Source organism: Pan paniscus, chromosome 23, assembly GCF_029289425.2.
Source record: "Pan paniscus chromosome 23, NHGRI_mPanPan1-v2.0_pri, whole genome shotgun sequence".
NCBI lineage: Eukaryota > Metazoa > Chordata > Mammalia > Primates > Hominidae > Pan > Pan paniscus.
The window spans coordinates 31,621,801-31,644,625 of NC_085927.1; the positions used below are offsets into that span (position 1 = coordinate 31,621,801).

At 43.6% G+C, this 22,825-nt stretch overlaps 1 long non-coding RNA gene and 1 gene segment (V, D, J or C); one reads left to right on the forward strand and one right to left on the reverse strand.

The window, feature by feature from the left end:
* Positions 1-16,020: 16,020 nt before the first annotated feature.
* LOC117977442 (uncharacterized) lies at positions 16,021-20,812 on the reverse strand. Its single transcript, XR_004668593.3, has 3 exons — positions 20,675-20,812; positions 17,343-17,454; positions 16,021-16,381 (listed from the first exon to the last, which is right to left on the reverse strand). It is a non-coding gene; the product is annotated as an uncharacterized LOC117977442 (long non-coding RNA).
* A 630-nt stretch (positions 20,813-21,442) lies between these two features.
* On the forward strand, positions 21,443-21,998 carry LOC100993516 (immunoglobulin lambda variable 8-61-like). The segment is given in 2 exon segments: positions 21,443-21,503; positions 21,604-21,998. Coding segments are annotated over 2 exon segments (381 nt in total).
* The last annotated feature ends 827 nt before the right edge of the window (positions 21,999-22,825 follow it).

Here is a 22,825-nt window from a genome sequence, read left to right on the forward strand (position 1 = left end):
TATATTTATGGGGTTTATGAGATGTTTTGATACAGGCATGCAATGTGAAATAATTATATCATGAAGAATGGGGTATCCATCCTCTCAAGCATTTATCATTTGTGTTACAAATGATCCAATTACACTCTTTACATAATTCAAAAAAGTACAATTAAGTTATTATGACCATAGGTATCCTGTTGTGCTATGAAATAGTAGGTACTATTCATTCTTTCTAACTACTTTTTGTACCCATTAACCATCCCCACATCACCCCCTACTCCCTGCTACCTTCCCAGCCTCTGGTAACCATTATTCTACTTTCTATGTACATGAGTTTCAAATGTTTTGATTTTTAGATTCCATAAAAAAGTGAGAATATGTGATGTTTGCCTTTCTGGGCCTGGCTTATTACACTTAATATAATGATCTCCAGTTCCATCCCTGTTGTTGCAAATGACAGACTCTTATTCTATTTTATGGCTGAATAGTACTCCATCGTGTGTATTTACCACATTTTTTATGCATTCATCTGTTGATGGACACTTAGATTGCTTCCAAATCTTAGCTAAACAGTGCTGCAGCAAACATAGGAGTGCAGATATTTCTCTGATATACTGATTTTCTTTATTTAGGATATGTATCCAGCAGTGAAATTGCTGGATCATATGGTAGCCCTATTTTTAGGTTTTTTGAGGAACCTCCAATTGTTCTCCATAGTGGCTGTACTAAATCCAAGAACATTCAAAATCATATTTATATCAGTGCTAAAAAGTGTAACTTGACTTCAAACAATAGCCAGTAGTTGGTAGGAATACAAGTGTAAGTTTGCTAAAAATATGATTTGTCGTTTATATGAATATTTCTGTTCCCAGAACAATCTCATGTAGACTGGCTTCTGGAATCTCTCCTACCTCCTACTGAGCTGACTCTCCTGGATCCTGGCCGTAACGGTGCAGGGCTGGAAGCTATATACTACAAGCACATGCTGTATGGCATCCAGCACTAACCTGGGCAGAAGACGGCGAAACAATGTGTGATATTTCCATTTGATTTATTTTCCTTCTTTCTCTATAGAAAGTGTTATTATAAAACTGTTATGTTGAAGGAACACAAAATTTGAAGGAAAGGAATCAAACACAAATGTTAAATGTTTATGTGTGTTTATACTGTTGATCTATGATATCTCTTGTATTTACTGTTCAACATTTCTATTTTATATGCTTTTGTAAAATAAACAACATATTTTATACAAAAACTCTCATGTGTGCTAGTTGAAAGTAATGCCACCTAAATGCAATAACAGAATTTGAGGAGACTAAAATGTGTTGATTTGAGAGACAGTAAGAGTAATTTAGAACAAGTCCCCATCTGGCTCTGAAATCTAATCCTTTGCTGGTATCCCTACACCTGAAAACCTGCAGGCTTTGCACCCGCTGCAGACAGATGACATTGGGTTAAATTCATGGGTCTCCACTGAGGGTCACAATAGGCTGGTGTGGCACAGTGCATTCTGGGAGATACAGAACTGAGGGACAGTAGGCTGGGCGCGGTGGCTCACACCTGTAATCCCAGCACTTTGGCAGGCCGAGGCGGGCAGAACACGAGGTCAGGAGATTGAGACCATCCTGGCTAACACGGTGAGACCCTGTCTCTACTAAAAATACAAAAAATTAGCCGGACGTGGTTGGGGGGCACCTGTAGTCCCAGCTACTTGGGAGGCTGAGGCAGGAGAATAGCATGAACCTGGGAGGAAGAGGTTGCAGTGAGCCGAGATTGTGCCACTGCACTTCAGCCCGGGCGACAGAGCAAGACTCTGTCTCAAAAAAACAAAAACAGACAAACAAACAAAGAACTGAGGGACAGTATATCTCCAGTGGACACCGATCCATAATCAGCCCCAGTCACTGCACAGACTGGGTGTATGGTGTCCTCAATGCCTGCTGCTCCCATGTAAATGAACAGCCGGAGATCCTAGGGTATTCGTGAATTATATATTCATTTCCAACGTCACACTCAAGATGAAGTCTCTACAGTATTTGAAATTGAACTTGGACAGCTTCAACTATTTTTGTTTCAAAAAATATTATATATACAAAAATACCCTATTTCTGAAGGTAATTGGAGTTTATTTTACTTCCACAATAATACAAAACATAAATGGTTAGCGTATTATAAAGTGGTGTGTCTAGGCATGGACAGCAGAAGGCACTTGGAGCCTGTTCCTGAGGGGTCTGGGGGTGTTCGGAGCTGAGACCAGCCACTTCCCCTGTCTGGTGCTCTCTGTTCTGGGCTCACAGCTGTGATCTCCTCACCCCTGAACCACTCACAGCACTACTTATACTTATCCCTGTGGCGCCCTCAGGCAGAAGAGTCTGATCCAGGGCTCAGGGTGGGATCAGAAAAGTTCCCATTTGCATGAGGAGATCCTCCCTGCCTCAGAGTATAAAGAGAGAAAAGGAGAGAGTTGGGAAAAGCTTTACTTCAACTGTGGGGCAAAAAGGCAGGACTCAGGACAATCTCAAGAATGGCCTGGTCCCCTTTCCTGCTCACCCTCTTTATTCACTGCACAGGTGACTGGACATGGGGCCATGGAAGGGGCCCTGGGGAGCCCATGGAGAGCTGCTTTCTCCTCTTATTTATAGACCCAGAATCACCATGTCTGTGTCTTTCCCACTTTTAGGGCCTTGGGTCCCATCTGCGCTGATTCAGTCACCCTCAGTCCCTGGGGCTCTGGGCCAGAGGGTCACCATCTCCTGCACTGGAAGCAGCTCCACTTTGGTTATTGGTGTGATGTACACTGGTTCCAGCAGCTCCAAGGAATGACCCCCAAACTCCTCATCTATAAAAACAATTGGTGACACCTGTGGGTCCCTGACAATTCTCTGGCTTCAAGTCTGGCAACTCCATTTTCCTGACCATCACTGTGCTACAGCCTGAAGATGAGGCTGATTATCACTGCCAATTCTACAAAAACAGCCTGAGTGCTTTCACAGTGCTCCGGGTTGAAGTAAGTCAGACCAAAACACGCAGTGTGCCCAGCCATGAAGCTCTCCCATGCACCCCCTACTCTGCAGCTAAGTCAATGTGTTCTTTCACTTGTTTGTCCTAAAACTGGGGCCTGAGAACTTCTTCAGGGTAATTTTTCTAGGGAATGTGTCCTCACCCTCTCAATATCTGCCCCAAATTCACTCTTTGGCAACAATACCACGTGCTCTTTTCTCAGAGGTAGCAGCTGGTACTGAATGCCAGAGGCCAGCTGCCCTGTGGTGGAGTACATTTGGGTGAATCAGTCAGCTGGGGCTTCCACAACAACACACCACAGACTGGAGTCTTCACCAACACATATGTATTGTCTCACTGTTCTGGAGTCTGAAAGGACCAGATGAAGGTGCCACCCCGTTTGGTTTTCTCTTTGCCCTCTTTCCTTTGCTTCCAGATGGCTCTTTTCTCACTGTGTCCTCACATGGCCACCCCCAGGTCTGCATGTGGTTTTTGTACACATTTCTTATGAAGTCTTTAGTCCTTTTGGATTAGAGACTCATTCCTATGACTTCATTGAATCTTAATAATCTTAGTGTCCAGATCTCCCAATACAGACAACTTGGTAACTTAGTTATAACATAAAAAATCAGGGGGCCAGGCTCGGTGGCTCACTTCTGTTAATCCCAGCACTTTGGGAGGCTGAGGTGGGCGGATCACGAGGTCAGGAGATTGAGACCATCCTGGCTAACATGGTGAAACTCCATCTTTACTAAAAATACAAAAAATTAGCTGAGCATGGTGGTACATGCCTGTAGTCCCAGCTACTCGGGAGTCTGAGGCAGGAGAATCACTGGAACCAGGAGGTAGAGGCTGCAGTGAGCCAAGATCACCCACTGCACTCCAGCCTGTGTGACAGAACAAGACTCCATCTCAAAAAAAAAAAAAAATTCGGGGTGGATGCAATATAATTTGTAACAAAGGATCAGGGGTCCAGGGACCCAGAGTCCATCTGTGTCTGACCCAGGAGAGGTGATGCTGCAGAGGCCACCTAGTCACTCCATTCCTCTGAGCTCCTACTATGTGCAGATTCTGGATGTGTTCTTGGTGCTCAGGGTACAGCGTGGATAAGACAGGATGGTCCCTGTCCTCCAGGACCTGATGCTATTTAGGGGAAAACAGAACACATCAGTAAATGTATCAATAGGAATATGACATGCTTTAGGAAAATGAAGAGAGGTGTGTTTTGGTGAGGTGGGGTGAGCAGACTTAGAGGGGTTGATGACAAAGATGCAGAGACTGATGAAGGTTGTAAAATTCACCTGCTGCAACATAAAGTGAACTAAGAGGAAGTGAGAGTCCAGGCAGGGCCATATGAGGCTCTGGTTTTGACACAAACATTAGGCTGTGGAGTCCTGGACATGGGCGGAACACGCAAACGGTGAAAGGTCATGTCTGCATGGTTCAGAAGTGGGAGGTGCTGAGGAATGGAGTGTGGGGAGACAGGGACCACAGCTGGGATCTCAGGACCTGTGAGGGGTATAGGTGAGCTGCAGCTAAGTGAGAAAACATTAAGGACCCTGTGTAGTTGACACAAGATTATTGACATCTTAAGTTTTCAATAAATACAATCAGCGCTGACAAATGTGGCTGTGCCTCAGAAGAGCTAGAAATGTTTATGTCTAGGTAACTCTCATGTTCTGTAGAACTTCACTTGTATTTTTTTGGTTTTAAAGGGTTATTATAAGAGCAGACGTTTATGAATATACTCCATTCTTTTATCCTCAATATTGCCCACCTCTTAAAATCCTTTGGCTTTACACACACCTACAACAAACTGACCTTCAAAAATTGATAAAAATAAACGATGTGTAAAGGATACCCTATTCAATAAATGATGCTGGGAAAACTGGCCTACAATGCAGAAAAGTAAAACTGGACCCCTACCTCTTACCATATAAAAAATTAATTCCAGATGAATGAAGACTAAAATGTAAGACCCCCAACTATTAAAATCTTAGAAAAAGTTGGAAAATACTCTTGTGGACATTGCTGTGGGCAAATAATGTATGTCTAATCATCAAAAGAAATTGCAACAAAAAACTTGACAATCAGGACCAAATAAAACTAAGGAGCTCCTGCATGGCAAAAGAAACTCTCATCAGAGTAAACAGACAGCCTACGCAATGGGAAAAATATTTGCAAACTATGCATCTAACAGAGGACTAATATCCAGAATCTATAAGAAAGCTAAGTCAACAAAAAAATTTAACTCCATTAAAAAGTGGACAAAGGACATGGTCACTTCTCAAAAGAAGACACAAAAGCAGCCAGCAAACATGAAAACATGCAGAACTTCACTTATCAGAGAGGTGCAAATCAAAACCACACGGGATATCATCTCATACCAGCGAGAATGGGTATTATTAAAAAGTCTAAAAATAACAGATGCTGGCAAGAATACAGAAAAAAAGGAATGCTTATACACTGTTGGTGGGGATGTAAATTAGTACACCTTCTGTGGAAAGCAGTTTGGAGATTTCTCAAAAAAAAAAAAAAAAAAGAACTACCATTGGACCCAGGAATCCAGGTGTGTACACAGAAGAATATAAATAATTCTACCAAAAAGCTATCTGAACTCATTCGTTTGTTGCAGCAGTATTCACAATAGCAATAACATGGAATCAACTCAAGTGCTCATTAGTAGTGGATTGAGTAAAAATAAAATGTGTGATACGCATTCACCATGGAATACTATGCAGCCATTATGAACAACAAAACCATGTTCTTTGCAAAATATGGATGTAGCTGAAAGCTACTTTGCTTCCAGATGGCTCTTTTCTCACTGTGTCCTCACATGGCCACTCCCAGGTCTGTGTGTTGTTTTTGTACAGATTGCTTATGAAGTCATTAGTCCTCTTGGATTAGAGACTCATTCTTATGACCTCATTGTATCTTAATTATCTTAGTGTCCAGATCTCCCAATACAGATAAATTGTCAATTCAGTTATAACATGAAAATTCAGGGTGAACACAATATAATTTGTAACAAAGGATCAGGGATCTCTTTGGCTTCTCAATGGATCATCTGCCAAGGGGCAAGGGAGTAATTTTTACAATGATAGGCGCATAGCTCTTACACAAGACAGAATTACCCTGTTGAATGCTTCATTCAAATGATATGTTAGGGAGGAGGCCAGTTGGATGATAAAGCTTTGGGAATGAACATTTAACAGCACAGGATCTAAAATGCAGAAGAAAAGAACCTCTGATGCAAACTTTCTGAGTGGAGATAAACTGTCTGATATCCTGCAGATTAATAAAACCAGAAACTTCATCTGCCCCCTCTCATAGAAATCTACACATTAACACAATTTCACTATATGAAGTTTCCAGAAGATGATGTGTAGCTTGTAGGTGAGCTTCATTTTACACTTTCCACCTATTCATTTCTGTGGGAGGACTTATTTTCCCTCTTTCAATTTTCTCACGTGCTGTTCATGTCACACCCTCTAATTCAAGGCTCCAGCCTACCTTTCCTGCCAACATCAACACTCTCTGTAGATGAAAACCCACCAGTCAGCAGCCTCCTTGGCCTGAGAGAGGTCATCTTCCTGGGTTTCTAAGACTCTGGTCCTGCCGAGATTCTCCTTCCTCAATCCTAATCCTGTGGTCTCTGGCAGCCCCTTCACATGGACCTCATCGCTCGTCTCTGTGTTCCTCCAGCTATATCCACGTCAGAAACTGCTCTTCATCTGCACTAGAAATAAAGAATTATCCTCTCAACTCTTAAATGTTTGCTCTGATTCTCTCCTCTTCTTTGAGCTCAGGCACACCACCCCCTCTCAGATTCCTGAGTGTGGCAGTGTCCCCTCTCCAGTCTCCCTACCACCTCCAATGGTGAAGGCGAAGAAAGGATGTCCCTGCATGTATCACATCCTCATCCTTCCCTTCAGGGTCAGCTCCCTGGGTAGGGAAAACACTGTTCCCTTGAGGCTCACATACCCACTGTCAAAAAGCACCCAGCACATGGTAGGCACTCAATAAACCTTTACCAAATGCGGACCTGCCTCTCACCACACTGGACACATTGTAGTGAGCTCAGGATGGGGCTAAACTGGGAGTATTAGCTGTAAACTTGCTCCTCTCTCTGTCCTCAGCCTGAGAGCTGAGGGGGCACCCACGAGGGAGAGCACCTAGGGGCAGGGAGAGGTCACAGGCAGGTGAGACACTGCTCAGACTGGGGGATCCCTATTCATTCAGATGGGAAGAAAAGGGAAACAAAATTCGGTAGGAACTTCTATGCATCCACACAGAGGAGGCAATGACAAGAAAACACAGGATGCAAGCACAGTGGTAATAATGTATTTCTACCTAATATTGAATAAAACTCAATATTGCCTGTATTCTGTAAACAATAACTATTTACAAAACTGACTGTAAATTATGCTTTTAAAAACCACAGCTTATGAAGAAGAGAAACCTCAAACAATGACACCCCTGAATTGCAAATCTAAGACATGGCACACATTTATTTTCAGTTCCATATGTGGCCTGGATTTATTTAGAAGACAATATTATGATATTATATGTCACTATTCCATTTTAGATGGTGTATTTAAAATCTCACAGTACTGCAACTGCCTAGTAATCTACTCATCAGTATAAATATCAATGTGACAATCCTGCTATCCTTCTCTACCCCTGCATAACCCCAGCAAAAATTCATTATGAATTCACAGAATGTAATATCAGAACTGTTGTAGCCACATACACAGTTTGTTTCATTTTATGTTTTGATAGATAAAGTAATCTTTTTTGTTTAAGCTTATTGTTTTTTAAAAAATATATTACATACTAGATGTCATTACAAATCAGAGATTAATAATTTCTCTTATGTTTATACTACTCCCACAGCACTCATTACTGAATGTAAACCATATTTATATTTTCTTTCTTTCTTTTTTTTTTTTTTTTTAAGACAGGGACTCACTCTATCACCCAGGCTGGAGTGCAGTCGCACAATCTCGGCTCATTGTAACCTCCACCTCCCAAGTTTAATTGATTCTCCTGCCTCAGCATTCTGAGTAGCTGGCATTACAGGCACCCACCACCATGCCCAGCTAATTTTTGTATTTTTAGTAGCGATGGGGTTTCACCATGTTGGCCAGGATGGTCTTGAACTCCTGACCTCAAGTGATCTGCCTGCCTCAGCCTCCCAAAGTGCTGAGATTACAGGCTTGAGCCACCTGCCTGGCTCCATATTTATATTTTCTAAACATCCTACTTGGAGTGGCTGATCCTACCAGCTACCATGTTTCCACCTCACCTGGGATCAAACACTGACAATTGGTAATTTTATCTCTTGCAGTCTTCAAATATTGAGCAAATTTGCCATTTTTGCTATTCAATAAAAATGCTGGAAAGTTATTTGCCATGCCACTGACTCTGTTCAGTGCTTGGAGGACAGACTCCTAGGAGTGAGAAGTTGACCACAGCATCTGAATAGCTATTACCCCAAGTCTGTGGAAATTAGAGAACAAAATTTTACCAGAAATGCCCCCCAGAGCTTCTCCCCATAACCTCACCACCCTTAGAGAAGAGAGCTCCTGTTCTCCTCAGCGCTGCAGGGTCCACAGAGGACGAAGAGCTCTGGCCAGCAGGGAGGAGCCACAGAAGAAAGGACCTGGTGTCTCCCGTGACCAGGGTAGTGAGTCATGGGAACCAGTCGCTGCTCTGGACTTGACCTGACCTAAGAGGACTTGGTATAGAGTCACCACTTCAGTCCTCACCAAGGAACATCCAAAAAGCCCTGGACAGATTCGCCCTTAAGGAGACCAGTAAAGCATGAACTGCCCTGAGTTAATGAGAAGGTCACAAAAAGGGTCTGTCTGGCCTGGTGCTGAGCCTGGGGGCAGTGATCAGAGCAGGGGGAATGCACAGCTGGCTCTGGGGACATCTGGTCATCATGTCACAAGAGAGTGTGTCTGGATGTGGACACCTGGGGACATGAAGGGCTCATTACCAAGTGATCTAGGGGAGATCAGAGCTGCGATCAGCTAACTGCCTGCATGGTGCCCTCTGCTCAGTGATCACAGTGGTGAGCTCCTGATGCCCCGGAACACACAGTTTCACCCTTGCCTGTATCCCTGATATCCACGAGAGGGGCCTGACCCAAGGCCAGCGTGTCATCAGAAGGCTGGGGGGCTCTAATTTGCATGGATGGACCTTCATTCTCAGAGAATGAAGAGGGGAAGGGAGAGATTTGGGGAAGCTCTGTCTCAGCTGTGGGCACAGAAGGAAGGCAGGACTCAGGACAATCTCCAGCATGGTCTGGTTTCCTCTCCTCCTCACTCTCCTTGCACACTGCACAGGTGACTAGATATAAGGCCATGGCTAAAGCCCTAGGAAGCCCATGGGCCCTGCTTTCTCCTTTTGTCTCTCAACCCAGAATCACCATGACTGTTTCTCTCCCACTTCCAGGATCCTGGGCTCAGTCTGTGCTGACTCAGCCACCCTCAGTGTCTTGGGCCACAAGGCAGAGGCTCACTGTCTCCTGCACTGGAAGCAGCTCCAACACTGGGACTGGCTATAACGTAAACTGTTGGCAGTAGCTCCCAAGAACTGACCCCAAACTCCTCAGGCATGGTGATAAGAATTGGGCCTCCTGGGTATCTGACCAATTCTCTGGCTCCAAGTCTGGCAACTTGGCCTCTCTGGGCACCACTGGGCTCTGGGCTGAGGACAAGACTGATTATCACTGCCAGTCCCGTGACATCTGCTGAGTGCTTGTACAGTGTTCCAGGCTTGCAGGGGAGTGAGACAAGAACCCCCTTCCTCCTTTCCCAGGAGGGTGAGTGCCCAGCAGCTACTGCACAGGCCTGGCCAGTGGCTTCTGCGGTTGCTGTTTCCCCAGTGGGCCTGGGAGCATCCAGGGCCCCACGTGGGAGTAGATGCTTCTCCTCCCCTCCGTCCTCAGAGTCACCCACAGCAGTCCCTTTCTAGGAAAACGGCCTCCAGAAAACAGAATGTCCTGTACCCTGCAACTTTGGACACAGGGTCTCTGCTCTAAAGTCCAGGGGCTGGAGTGACAAATCCAGCAGTGAAATCTCAGATCTACATCTGATGGGGAACCTGCATCTCCATCATCCTTTTGCTATTTCCAGGAGTTTTCAAAGCAGTGTCTTCCTCTCACTGGTCCTCAGTGTGTTTTCCTGTTCTTTTTGTTTCAGCCTATTTTTTTTTTTTTGAGATGGAGTCTCGCTCTGTCGCCCAGGCTGGAGCGCAGTGGCGCGATCTCGGCCCACTGCAAACTCCGCCTCCCGGGTTCACGCCATTCTCCTGCCTCAGCCTCCCGAGTAGCTGGGACTACAGGCGCCCGCCACCATGCCCGGCTAATTTTTTGTATTTTTGGTAGGGATGGGGTTTCACCATTTACAGGATTGTCTCGATCTCCTGACCTTAAGTGATCCGCCCACCTCGGCCTCCCAAAGTGCTGGGATTACAGGCGTGAGCCACCATGCCCGGCCTGTTTCAGCCTATTTTTTATGTGTCTTTTTATTGAGGAATAATTAACAAAATAAACCCCTGATATTTAAAGTGCCCAATTTTGTGTGTTTTAAGATATTTATACACCCTTGGATAATCACCACAATGAATCAGTGATTCCATCAGAAGAAATCGGTGACTGGTTCTGGCAGAATCCAGGGAACCCTATCTAATATCTCGTGAACTTCTACGTGGACTCAAGTAAGAAACAGGGCTCTGGGGCTCCCAGCCACATCTTGGGATCTAAAGATGCGTCGGCCTGTGCAAGGATTTTGCACGTTGCTGTGCTGCAGCCTGAGAATGGGTCTGTCTCGGGGTCTGCACAGGGGCAGTGGATTTCACAGTGGCTCTGAGGCTTACACAGGGCTCCAGGCCCATGGGAAAGTGAGACACAAATCTTCCCTCTGCTCTCTAGGCCTGGTGCAGTGATCCTGGCTGGAGGCTCTGATAAATCTAGCTCAGAATGTAACTTCTGTTGTGAACATCTGATTTTCCTTGGACAAATAGTTCTGACAATATCTTATTTCGGTTCGACTAGTATATTGATCCATTGCTCATACTTCTCATTCCATTCTTGCTTTCGCAATCGGTGGACCCTGTCCTGTGCCCACAGTTCTCTGCATCTCTCCCTGCTAGTCCAGCCTCCTGCAAAGGTTCAGCTCCCAGAAGAGACTCCTACATCCACTGCCCTGGAAGAAGCAACACTATGAGTAGAATGGCAAGATTTTGTCACATCAGCACTGGGGATATCTCATCACTACTCTGGGCCCATTGAAGCAATCACATACTCTCTGAACCTCAGTTTTCATTTTTGGCAGCATGTAACCCTACCTCAGCAGCTCTTGCTTTCAACATGGGGATGAGCTGAAGAAGAGGCTTGTAAATGACAAGTATCAGTCACTGTTCACCGTGCAGGAGTGTCTGTGTCCTTCTGTGTCAGGCTTTGTGCCAGCAGGGCTGTGCCCCGCAAACTCTTCCAAGGTCCTCCATGCAGTCTGTGTTCCCTCATCTGGCCACATTGTCTGGAAGTTAAGGTCACCTCCTCATGCACTGGAACATGCAGCAGAGTCGAGTGGACAGCGTGGCCTGGCACCGCCAGCTCCTACGGGAGCCCCAGATGGTAATGCCTGCTGGTCTCCAGCTTGCAGGGTTCTGATTTTGGGCTCTTGCTCTAGGTCTGGCCACTTGGGCTTCTGCAATACTCTGGGATCCTGTATGAGGATGAGGGTGATGATCACTGTTCAGGATGTGGAAAGAGCCCCAGGTTAACCCAGGACACCTGTCTCATGGGGACATGAGGCACAAGCCTCCCATCTGATCCCACAGCCTGGCCTATAGACTCACTTTAATTTTGTGTGACTGTCACCTGACTCAGGACATTCCTGCAGTCATTTTTTCCTCCAGGACTGATGGAATGAGGCCATTCCCTGGGTCTGTCGCCTCATATGCAGTCGACCTATATACTGGGCTTTCAGGATAAAACATTCCCAGCCTGGGCATTGCCATACAGACAGGCAGCTAGCTCAGACAGAAAATACTCTTGTTGATTCCAGATTTCTCGGCACATGGACTTGGTGTGTGTTTGTGTCCATGACTAAGGTCAGGTTTGGGGTTAGGAGTGAGAGTGGTCACCACATGGTCCAGGAAGAATGTGTTGTCAAAGATAAAATTTGTACACCTTCCTGCCCTTCCCTGTACCTGAGGCAGCTTCCTGAAGCCTGCAGGTTTCTGAGATTCTCCATAAATGGAGAGGAAACATCCCATAGAATGGATGGGTTTTTTTTTGTCCCAGACAAAAAGACAAGACAGGACGAGGGTACAGATGTCAGCAAGGGCTAAACAGCAAGTATGCACTTGATCATGCCAAAGAATACTGAAATAGCTTTGAGGGTAATTCAGTGTCCTTGAGAATTAAAAACAAATTGGAGATTGAGGGCTTCAAACCCCCATTAGGTCCTTGTGCAAACAGATGCTGAATTCCAACCCACATTAAGAAAGAGGCTAAAAAGATGAGACAAAATCTCTGAAAGACAGGTGGAGGGGATTTCTGCAGTTTCTTGGTGCTTAAGAGACAGGGACCTGCCAGGCACTCACCTGAGAAATCCTGCAGGGTCACAGCACAGGGAAGGGAACGTGTCGGGTACATAATAAGATGACTTTGATGTTGAAAACACCACCTCTACCACTGATAATGGTTTTCATCATTCATACTTAGGTGCATATACAACCTCTAGCAACCATAATTACCACAAAGGACAGGCATTGTGTAAACTTTTATGAGGTTCTGTGTTATAAAATAATTACACAAAATGTATAAATAATGTGGGCACTAATAAGGTGAGGTTATATGTTGCAGTATCTGGGGTTCCTATTGAACTTATAGAATGTAAAACTAAATAGGTACTAATGTAAAATGATACAGTTAGAAATGCTTGATTCATGAAAAATAAAAAGTGAGCGAAAAGAAATAAAGCAAAAAGCCCAAATAAAATAAAGAGAAAGGTAAACTCACACACAATGTCAGCAATTATATTCAATGTAAATGTGTTGATGAACCAGATAAAAATAATTTCCTTAAAATAAAGTTACTTGTGTGTTATATTTTAAAGGATGCTAAAAATACACTATGCAAACATTTACCTGCAGAAAGCTCTTGTGGTTATCTTGGTATCAGACCAAATAATTTTAATGAAAATTATTTACATCAGGAAATGTGGGACATTTTATGTATATAAAATGAAATATTTGACAAGAACACATAACAATTATAAAATACACATCAGTCCATGCATGGTGGCTCACGCCTGTAATCCCAGCCCTTTGGGAGGCCAAGGTGGGTGGATTGCTTGAGCTCAGGAGTTCTAGACCAGCCTGGGCAGCATGGCAAAATTTCATCTCTAAAAAGTACAGAAAAAAAAACTAGCCAGGCACGGTGGCATATGTGTCTGTAGTCCCAGATACTTGGGAGCCTGAGGTAGGAGGATCCCTTGAGCCTGAGAGGTGGAGGTTGCAGTGAGCCAAGATAGCGCCACTGCACTCCTGCCAGGGTGACAGAGTGAGATCCCATCTCAAACAACAACAAACAAACAAACAAAACAAAACAAAAAAAGCACACACAAAAAAACAAACCAAAAAACATGTCCCTAATAATATAATCTATATAAAATATAAATTAGCAGGACTAAGGAAGAGAAAAGAATCAATTCCCAATTATAGTTATAAATAATAGCACACACTTCTATTAACTGAGTGAATCAGCAGAAAAAAAATTGCACATAACAATATGTGAACAACCTGAAAAACCAAATTCACCCACTGACGCCAGGAGCCCACACCTGAGGAGTAGTTGGCTAATGAATATGTATTACTGAAACGATTGAATAAGTGCTAGAAGAAATAAATGAGGCATTCATTATTTTTACCCGATTTGATGCTTCTCCTCTCTGTCCTGTGAGCAGGGGGCACTCCCGTGTCTACTCCTAGTCCCATTCTTATCCCCTCGTCTCTCTCCCCAAGACTGAGCTGCATTCTGCAGGGTGGCTCCCGTCCCCCTGGAGTAAATGACTGACGTGAGGAGCCCTGCCTTCCAGTGCTGCTGTTTTCATCGTGCTCTGGTTTGAATGTCTCCCTTCCAAAAGGATTTATACTTAATTGCCAGTGTGATAGTACTAAGAGGTAGGCCTTCAAAAGGTGATATAGTCTTGAACACGGAGACCTCACGGTTGGGATCGGTCTCTTATATAAAGGCTGGAGGTAGCGGTGTGCTCTGTCTCTCTTCTTGCCATGTGAGGACACAGAAAAAAGGCACTTATCAGATGACAGTGCCTTGATCCTGAACTTCCCAGCCTCAAAAACTGTGAGAAGGCCAGGTGCGGTGGCTCGTGCCTGTAATCCAAGCACTTTGGGAGGCCAAGGCAGGTGAATCCCTTGAGTCCAGGAGTTCGAGACCAGCCTGAGCAACATGGTAAAACCCCATTTCTATAAAAAATACAAAAATTAGCCAGATGCAGTGACAGGCACTTGTAGTCCTACCTAATCAGGAGGCTGAGGTGGGAGGATCACCTGAGCCTGGGAGGTCAAGGCTGCAGTGACTTGTGATTGTGCCACTGTACTCCAGCCTGGATGACAGAGCGGGAGGCTGTCTCAAAAAATTAAAAAAATAAAAAATAAAAAATAAAACAGTAGGCGAGATAAAGAAAATGTGTTACTTATATACCACGGAACACTATGCAGCCATAAAAGAAAGTTATGTTCTTGGCAGCAACGTGGATGGAGCTGGAGGCCATTATCATAAGTGAACTAAGCCCCGAACAGAAAACCAAATGCTGCATGTTCTCACTTATAAGTGGGAGCTAAACTATGAATATACCCGAACATACAGAAAGGAACAACAGACACTGGGAATGACTACCAGACCAAAAAAAAAAAAAAAAAGAGGATCCACCCTGTGGATCCTCTGCCTACTGCCTGGGTCATGAGGTTGTTGGGACCCCAAGCCTCCGTGTCATGCAATCAACAGATGTAACTAACCTGCATGTGTACCCTTTAAACTAGAATAGTAAGAGTAAAGAGCATTGAAAGAAAAAGTCAAGATCAGAAGCGAAGAAAATAATAAATGAAAAAACACAATCTATAGTTATCCAAACTATCCATGACTGTCACAAACACAGAACAAGGACCCAGTGGGCAGAATGAGGCAGCCAAATACTCAACCCAACATGATACATAGGGAACACATTTTTCAAAACACCAGAAAGACACAATGGGAAAGGGAGAGTCTGGTTCAAGAAGTGATTTTGAGAAAACTGAATACGCACATGCAAAACACTGAAATAAGACCTTTGCATTGCACGATACACAAAATCAACACAAAATAAATTAAAGACCTAAACTCAATCTTGAAACTGCAAAGGTCTTATAAGAAAACATAGGTTGGGTGTATATTTTAGGAAGCCTGTATCTATGCACACAGGCTGCAAAAGGTGAAAAATAATCATAACACTAAAGGGAAAATTAGGGGAACTACATGCACAGACAATGCAATGGCTTGGCTATATATGTGTGTGTGTATGTGTGTGTGTTTTGTAGGGTGGAGGTTTGGATACACAAATTACAGCTAACATGCAAATATAAACAAAGACACTAGTGACACTTTAGAACTTCTACAGGGGGAAAGAAACAATGAAAGAAACAAACAAACAAAATGCATCCTAAAGACTAGGAGAGAATTATGGAAAGTCCTACCTCTGAAAGAGATTGTTATCTAACACCTACAATAAACTGACTGTACTAAGTGAAAAACAACAAGAACGACAACAACAAATACCCAAGCTAAGAGGATCTGAATAGACATGTGTGTAAAGAAGACAGGAAATTGACTCACAGGTTAACAGTTTCTCAATATCACTAATCCTCACAAAAAAGTGAATCAAAACCACACTCAGGTACCATATAATTCCAGTTAAAATGAATATTGCAAAAGATAAAAATCAAAATTGTTGGAGGTGATGGCTGGTGTAGAATTGCAGGAAGGAAAACTCTTGTACGCTCTTTGTGGGAATGTAAATTAGTATACACACTATGCAAAACTGTTGGAGGTTCCTTAAAAAAGTAAAAGGTCAAAGTACAACCACCACTCCAGGTTAACAATCCCACCACTGGGTACATATTTAGAGGAAAAAAAATCCCTGCATTGAAGAGGTATCTGCCTTCCCATGTGTCCTGAAGCACTAGTCACAATAGTCAAGATATGGAATCAACCTAACTGTCCATCCACAGATGAAGAGATAAAGGAACTGGATATATACACGATGGAAGGCATTTCAGCCGTAACACTTCGGGAAATCATTGATCTGCAGCCATGTGGAGAAACCTGGAAGACAATTAGGTGAAATGAAATGAGCCTGTTAGAGAGAGACCCATACTGCATGACATTAGGCAAATGGAATCCAAAAAACACCGTCTTCTAGAAGCAGAACTTTCAATAGGGGTTACTAGAAGCTGGAGAGAGGAGGGGGCCTGGGCAGGGATTGGTAATGGGTACAGAGTGACACTCAGAGGAGAGGAATCCATTCTGATGTTCTATTCCACAGCAGGGTGACCAGGGTCAACAATGTCTAGGGGAATTTTTCAAAAACAGCTGGAAAGGTTGGTTCTGAATGTTCTCTCCACAGGGAAATAATAAGAAGCCAGACACCATGATTTGATCATGACACTACGTATACATATATCAAAATGTCCCTTGCACCCTCTGGTTATATACATACACTCTATAGTAATGAAACTGCCATCAAATGTTGGTAGTATTCATTCTAACTGGAGTGACATAGAATCTGAGTGTGGTTTTCAATCATGTTTTGGTGTGAATCGGCCATGTTGATAATCTTATCTCTTACCTGTGCATCAACCTCATGTCTTCAGGTCCTCTGCCCACTTTTACACATCAAATTCAAAACAAATTAACAATAATGTGGCAAATATAACTAATCACACACACACACAAAATGAAAACCACCACTCAGATTCCATCTCACTCTAGATGGAATGGATACTACAAAAAAAAGTTGAAAAATATTAAAAGACAAAAAAATGATGGTGTGGATTTCCAGAGGGGGAACTTGTCTCCACAGTTCGTAGGAACATAAACTAGTACACACTAAAGAAACCACTTGGAGGTCCCTCCAAACCTTAAAACCACAACTACCATTTCATCCAGCAATCTACTACTAGTTGTATATACAGAGTACATGAAATCAAGCCATGGAAGAGATTATCTGCATTCCCAGGTGGAATCCAGCACTATGCAGAATGGCCAAGATAAGAAATCAGCCTACCTGTCCATCTGCAGATGAAGGGATAAGGAAACTGTCCCATGCGTAGACACTGCAATACTCTTCAGCCAGAAAAATACAATGAATTCCCATCACGGGAGCCACACGGTTGCACCTGGAGGACATGATGGTAAATGAAATGAGTCAGGCAGAGACAGACAAACTTTGCATCCTCTCACTCATGCAGAAGCTGAGAAACTTTATCTCAAAGACCTAGAAAGCATAATCATGGTTACCAGAGGTTGGGGGGAAGAAGGGGAATGGGCAGGGATTGGAAAGGGGTAGAAAGTTCCACACATGAAAGGAAGGAAATCCTGTTTTTCTATTCCACAGCAGGGTGGCCAGGGTTAACAGTATTAGACAGCTTGAAAGGAAGATACAATAGCTTCTCGTCACAAAAGAATAAACAATGGTATGAAATAACAGAGACACTAAATACCCTGATTCCATCATTCCACAATGTATACAAAGACCAAAATGTCACACTCTACCCTCTCATTGTATTCCTTTACTATTCGGCAAATTTGTTTAAAGAAATATAAATACATGATGCTAAAATTCACATGGACCATGAATCACCCTGAATTTCTTCCAAAGCAATCCTGAGACATCCAGACTACATCAGATGCATCTCACCCACCGATTTCAAATTTCATGGAAAAACTGGGTACCTGCTTCCACACAGAGCAGTGGAACACAAGAGAGAGCCCAGAAGTAAACTCACACACCAAAAACCATCTGATCCTTGACAGAATCCACAACAATAAGCAAGGGGGAAAGGATGCCCTATTCAAACAATGGTGCTGGGATAAGTGGTTAGCCATATGCGGAAGAGTAACACTGGGCCCCGACCTCTAACCAGACACAAAAAGAAACTCCAGATGAATGAAAGATTTAAATGGAAGACCTCAAACTATTAAAATTCTGCAAGAAAACATACAAAATACCTTTCTCCACACAGGTTTTGGCAAAGAATCTGTTTGACTATGTCCCCAAAGGAAATGACAACAAAAATGGACAAGTCAGGCTTAATACTCTAAAGAGCCACCACACAGCAAAATAAATTAGCAACAGAGTAAGAGACAGCATACAGAGTGGGAGAACATGTTCCCAAACTGCATCTGATCAAGGTCTAATATCCAGAATCTTCAAGGATCTTATGCCAATCATTCAACAAAAAACAACAAAAAATCCCATTAGGGTATGGGAAAGAGATGTGAACACACACTTCTCATAGGACAATGTGCAAGTGACCAACAAAGAGGGAAACATGCTCAAACTCACTCATCAACAGAGAAATGTCAATCAAGAGCAGGTCGAGATACCATCCCACACCACTCAGAGCAGCGATGACTATGCAGACAAAGAAAGAAAGATACTGGCGAGGCAGCTGAGGAGAGGAAAGGCTGATATGGTCTTGGTGGGGGAAGCAAGCTAGTACAGACACTGTGGAAAGAAGTTTGGAGATTTCTCAAAGAACTTAGAACTACCATCCAACCCCACAATCCCTCTCCTGAAGATCTACCCAAGGAAAATATATCCTTCTATCCAAAAGACACAGGCACTTGTATGCTCACGGCAGTGTTATACACAATGGTAAAGAAACGGAATAAACCTAGGCATCCATCAACAGTGGATAAGATAAAGAAAATATGGTATGTATACACCACAAAACACTACACAGCCCCCAAAAATAACATTTTTGGCAGCAACATGGATGGAGCTGCAGGTCATTATCCTAAGTGAACTCAAGGCCAGAACAGAAATCCAAATGCCACACATTCTCACTTATAAGTGGGAACTAAACTATGAATGCACCTGAACGTAAAGAAGGGAATGATTACATTAGGAATAACTACCAGACCAAAAAGAAAATGCAAATGGGAGGGAGGGGGCGTTGCGTCCCGACCTTATGCGTCCCACCTTGTGCGTCCTCTGCTCACTGCCCGGGTCATGGAGTTGTTGGGAGCCCAAGCCTCAGTATTATGCAACCAACAGATATAATTAACCTGTGTGTGTACTCTTTAATCTATAATAAAAGTAGAAACTATTACACACACACACACACACACGAAGAAGCTTAAGAGCTACATAAACAAAACAATAAGTAAAATCTATAGTTATCCAAACAATCCCTCACTGGCAAACACACAGAAACACTAACCTATGGACAAAATGAGAAAGCCAAAAATGCAGCCCAAAATTACATATGGTGAATGCATTTTTCAAGAGAACACCAAATATCACAACAGTGAAGACAGAAGTCTGCTAATTGTCTTTGAGTAAAATGAATTTCTACCTGCAAAACACTGAAATGGATCCTCATGTTATGTAAGACAAAAAAAATCAGTGCAAAATAGAGTAAAGATCTCCACCCAAAACTGAAAACACAGGGTGTTTTCACACCCTAGAAGAAAACATAGGGTGAGTGTTTACTTCAGTGAAACTTTAATCTATGTACACAGATTGCCAAAAGGAAAGAAAACAAAAGGGAAAAGTAAGAGGAAGAAACCCACAGACAATGCGATCTTTTTTCCTTTTTTTTGTGACGGGACACCAAAGTCACCACATGCACATGCAAATAGAAACACGCAGGACTATGGAAAGCTTTAGAGATGTTCCACAGGAATGAAACCAATGAACCGAAAGAGAAGGTGTCCTACAGATTTGGAGACAGATCTGAAAAACTGTATCTCTGAAAGCGGTTGTTATCTAACATGTCCAAGAAACTAATACCACTGTGTTTGGAAAAAACAACAACAACAACAACAAAAAAGACAAAACAAAACAAAAACACAACAACACATATGCTGAAGCAAAACTGGGCAAAGGCCCTTAATGGACATTTCTGAAAAGATGACATGAATTGACTAATGAGTCAAAAAGAAGTTGCTCAACTTTATCGTTTCTCCCGCAAAGGTAAGTCCAAACCACAGATTCTCTGGGATTCTGGAGAATGTGAATTCTGACTCAGTAGGTCTGGAGTGAGCCTGGGATTCTGCGTTTCTAAAAGGTTCATTTCCCCACAAATCCACATTATGTGTATTAATATTACCAAGTAAATAAGAAAGGTCAAAAATAAAATGGCAAGCCATTAGTAGATAACCTTAGTCTTCCTCCTCATCCTCCTCCTCCACTGCATGGGTTAGGATGGTCCCCAGCATCTTGATCCCCCAGGTCACTGACATCAGCTCCCAAACTCATGCCAGGAATGTCCTTCCCTCTTCTTCCTTCAGGCCATAATGGGTATCTATTTTTCCAGCATCTTTCTCCCAATCTGTGCTGATTTAGCCACCCTCTGTATCTGCCTCCCTGGGACAAAGGGTCAAACTCACCAGCACTCTGAGCAAGAGCTACAGCAGCTGCCACGTAGACTATCCCCAGCAGAGCTCAGTGATGGACACCAGGTTCACGATGCCAGTGGGCAGTGGTGCTGCTACTGCATCCAGTGGGGATGGAGTGGTTGTCCAGGCACAGACAGATGGACAATCACACAGCAGGAACAAATGTACATTCTGAAATTTAACAAAGACAGAATAAGAGACTCTTGGGGAATAGAGGTCTCAATTGCAGACATAGTGAGTGCCTCAAAATTAGAGAACTGGGGCCATCTCTGTCATGGCCCGGATTCCTCTCTCCTTCATCCTCCTCAGTCATCAAAGAGATTCCATTAGGGGGCAATCAAAGGATGCTGGGGCCTGCTACTCGCTCCCAAAAAACACCAACAAGCATTTCAGCAGGGAGAAAAGAAAATGCTCACAAGGATGGGGTTAGATTTAGTTATAAACCAGATTGTGTGGCAGGAGGGAGGACATATCCCCCATCCTTTGGCCACTCCGAAATTGGGAGAGCTAATCTGGGGAAAGGCACCAACACCTATTCATTAGTGTCTCGGTCCTGTGTGATCATGGGTCTGTGTGAGGTCTCAGCAGCTGCCTCTCTCAAGGTCTCCCCGCAGGACAGCAGGGTGAAACCTGGGGCAGGAAGAGAGGGGAAGCTGATTTGCATAAAGAACTTTTTTTAACCTATTGGGTCTGGGGAGGCATGAAAAGGCCCTGAGGAAAACAAACCCCAGCTGGGAAGCCTGAGAACACTTAGCCTTCATGAGTGTCCCCACCATGGCCTGGATGATGCTTCTCCTCGGACTCCTCGCATATGGATCAGGTCAGGGGAAGGGACTCTATCCTTGGGGGGACCACAGAAAACAGGGTCCAGGTTACTCTCATCCTCATGATCATAACTGTGTCTCTCCTGTTCATTTTAGGAGTGGATTCTCAGACTGTGGTGACCCAGGAGCCACCGTTCTCAGTGTCCCCTGGAGGGACAGTCACACTCACTTGTGGCTTGAGCTCTGGCTCAGTCTCTACTAGTTACTACCCCAGCTGGTACCAGCAGACCCCAGGCCAGGCTCCACGCACGCTGATCTACAGCACAAACACTCGCTCTTCTGGGGTCCCTGGTCGCTTCTTTGGCTCCATCATTGGGAACAAAGCTGCCCTCACCATCACGGGGGCTCAGGCAGATGATGAATCTGATTATTACTGTCTGCTGTATATGGGTAGTGGCATTTCCACAGTGATTTAAACCTATGAGGAAGTGCAACTAAAACCTCTTTATATACTGAGAACAGTTCAGCCCTTACAGACAGGAGGGAAAGTGAGAGGGTGGAAATGGTCAACACGGTGAGTGAGGAGTCTCCTTGCCCCAGTCTCTGATGCAGGGGTTCACTGCCAGGTGCCTCACCCAGTCTCTCCCCGGGTGTGTCCACCTTCCCAGTGTGACTTTTCCATGGCTGTGCTTCCTCTCCACCGAGAATAATGTGGAGGGAGAATTATCTACAAAATATATAAGCTCACAGTGAGTCACAGACACCCCAGTGCTCCAGGAAGATGCTTCTTATTCATAGAGAATTAACAGGCATATGCTCACTCATTAATTTGACCATGGAGGCTGACTGAATATTTTATTTATCACTGAAGTGGGAGCATTTTCAAGGGGCTTGTTAAAAATGTAATTCTCTAACCTAAACCTACTAAGTCAGAAACTTGTGTTGGTGACAGATAGCCTGTATTTAACAAGCTGTACATGAGATTTTTATTAGCGTTAATGTTTGGGAAGAACCTACTTTTATTATCATAAAATTATTCATAGGGATCTCCATTTATAATGATGTCAGGTTAATATTCCATAATCCTACTCTCCTAAATTCCCATTCAAACCCCCCAAATACTCAGAAACAGATTTTAAATCTCAAGCCATAGCAAAAATTATAACTTGATTTATGCAGACAGAGTAGGGAGGAATTTCTAAAAGCGTAAGTTCTTAGGTGCCAGGTGTGCTGACTCATGCTTATAATCACAATACTTTCGGAGGCTGAGGCAAGAGGACTGCTTCAAGCCAGGAGATTGAGACCAGTGTCTTCCACATAGCGAGAGTCTATCACCACGAAAGAAAAAAAAAAAAGAAATAAGTCCCTTCAGGAATTT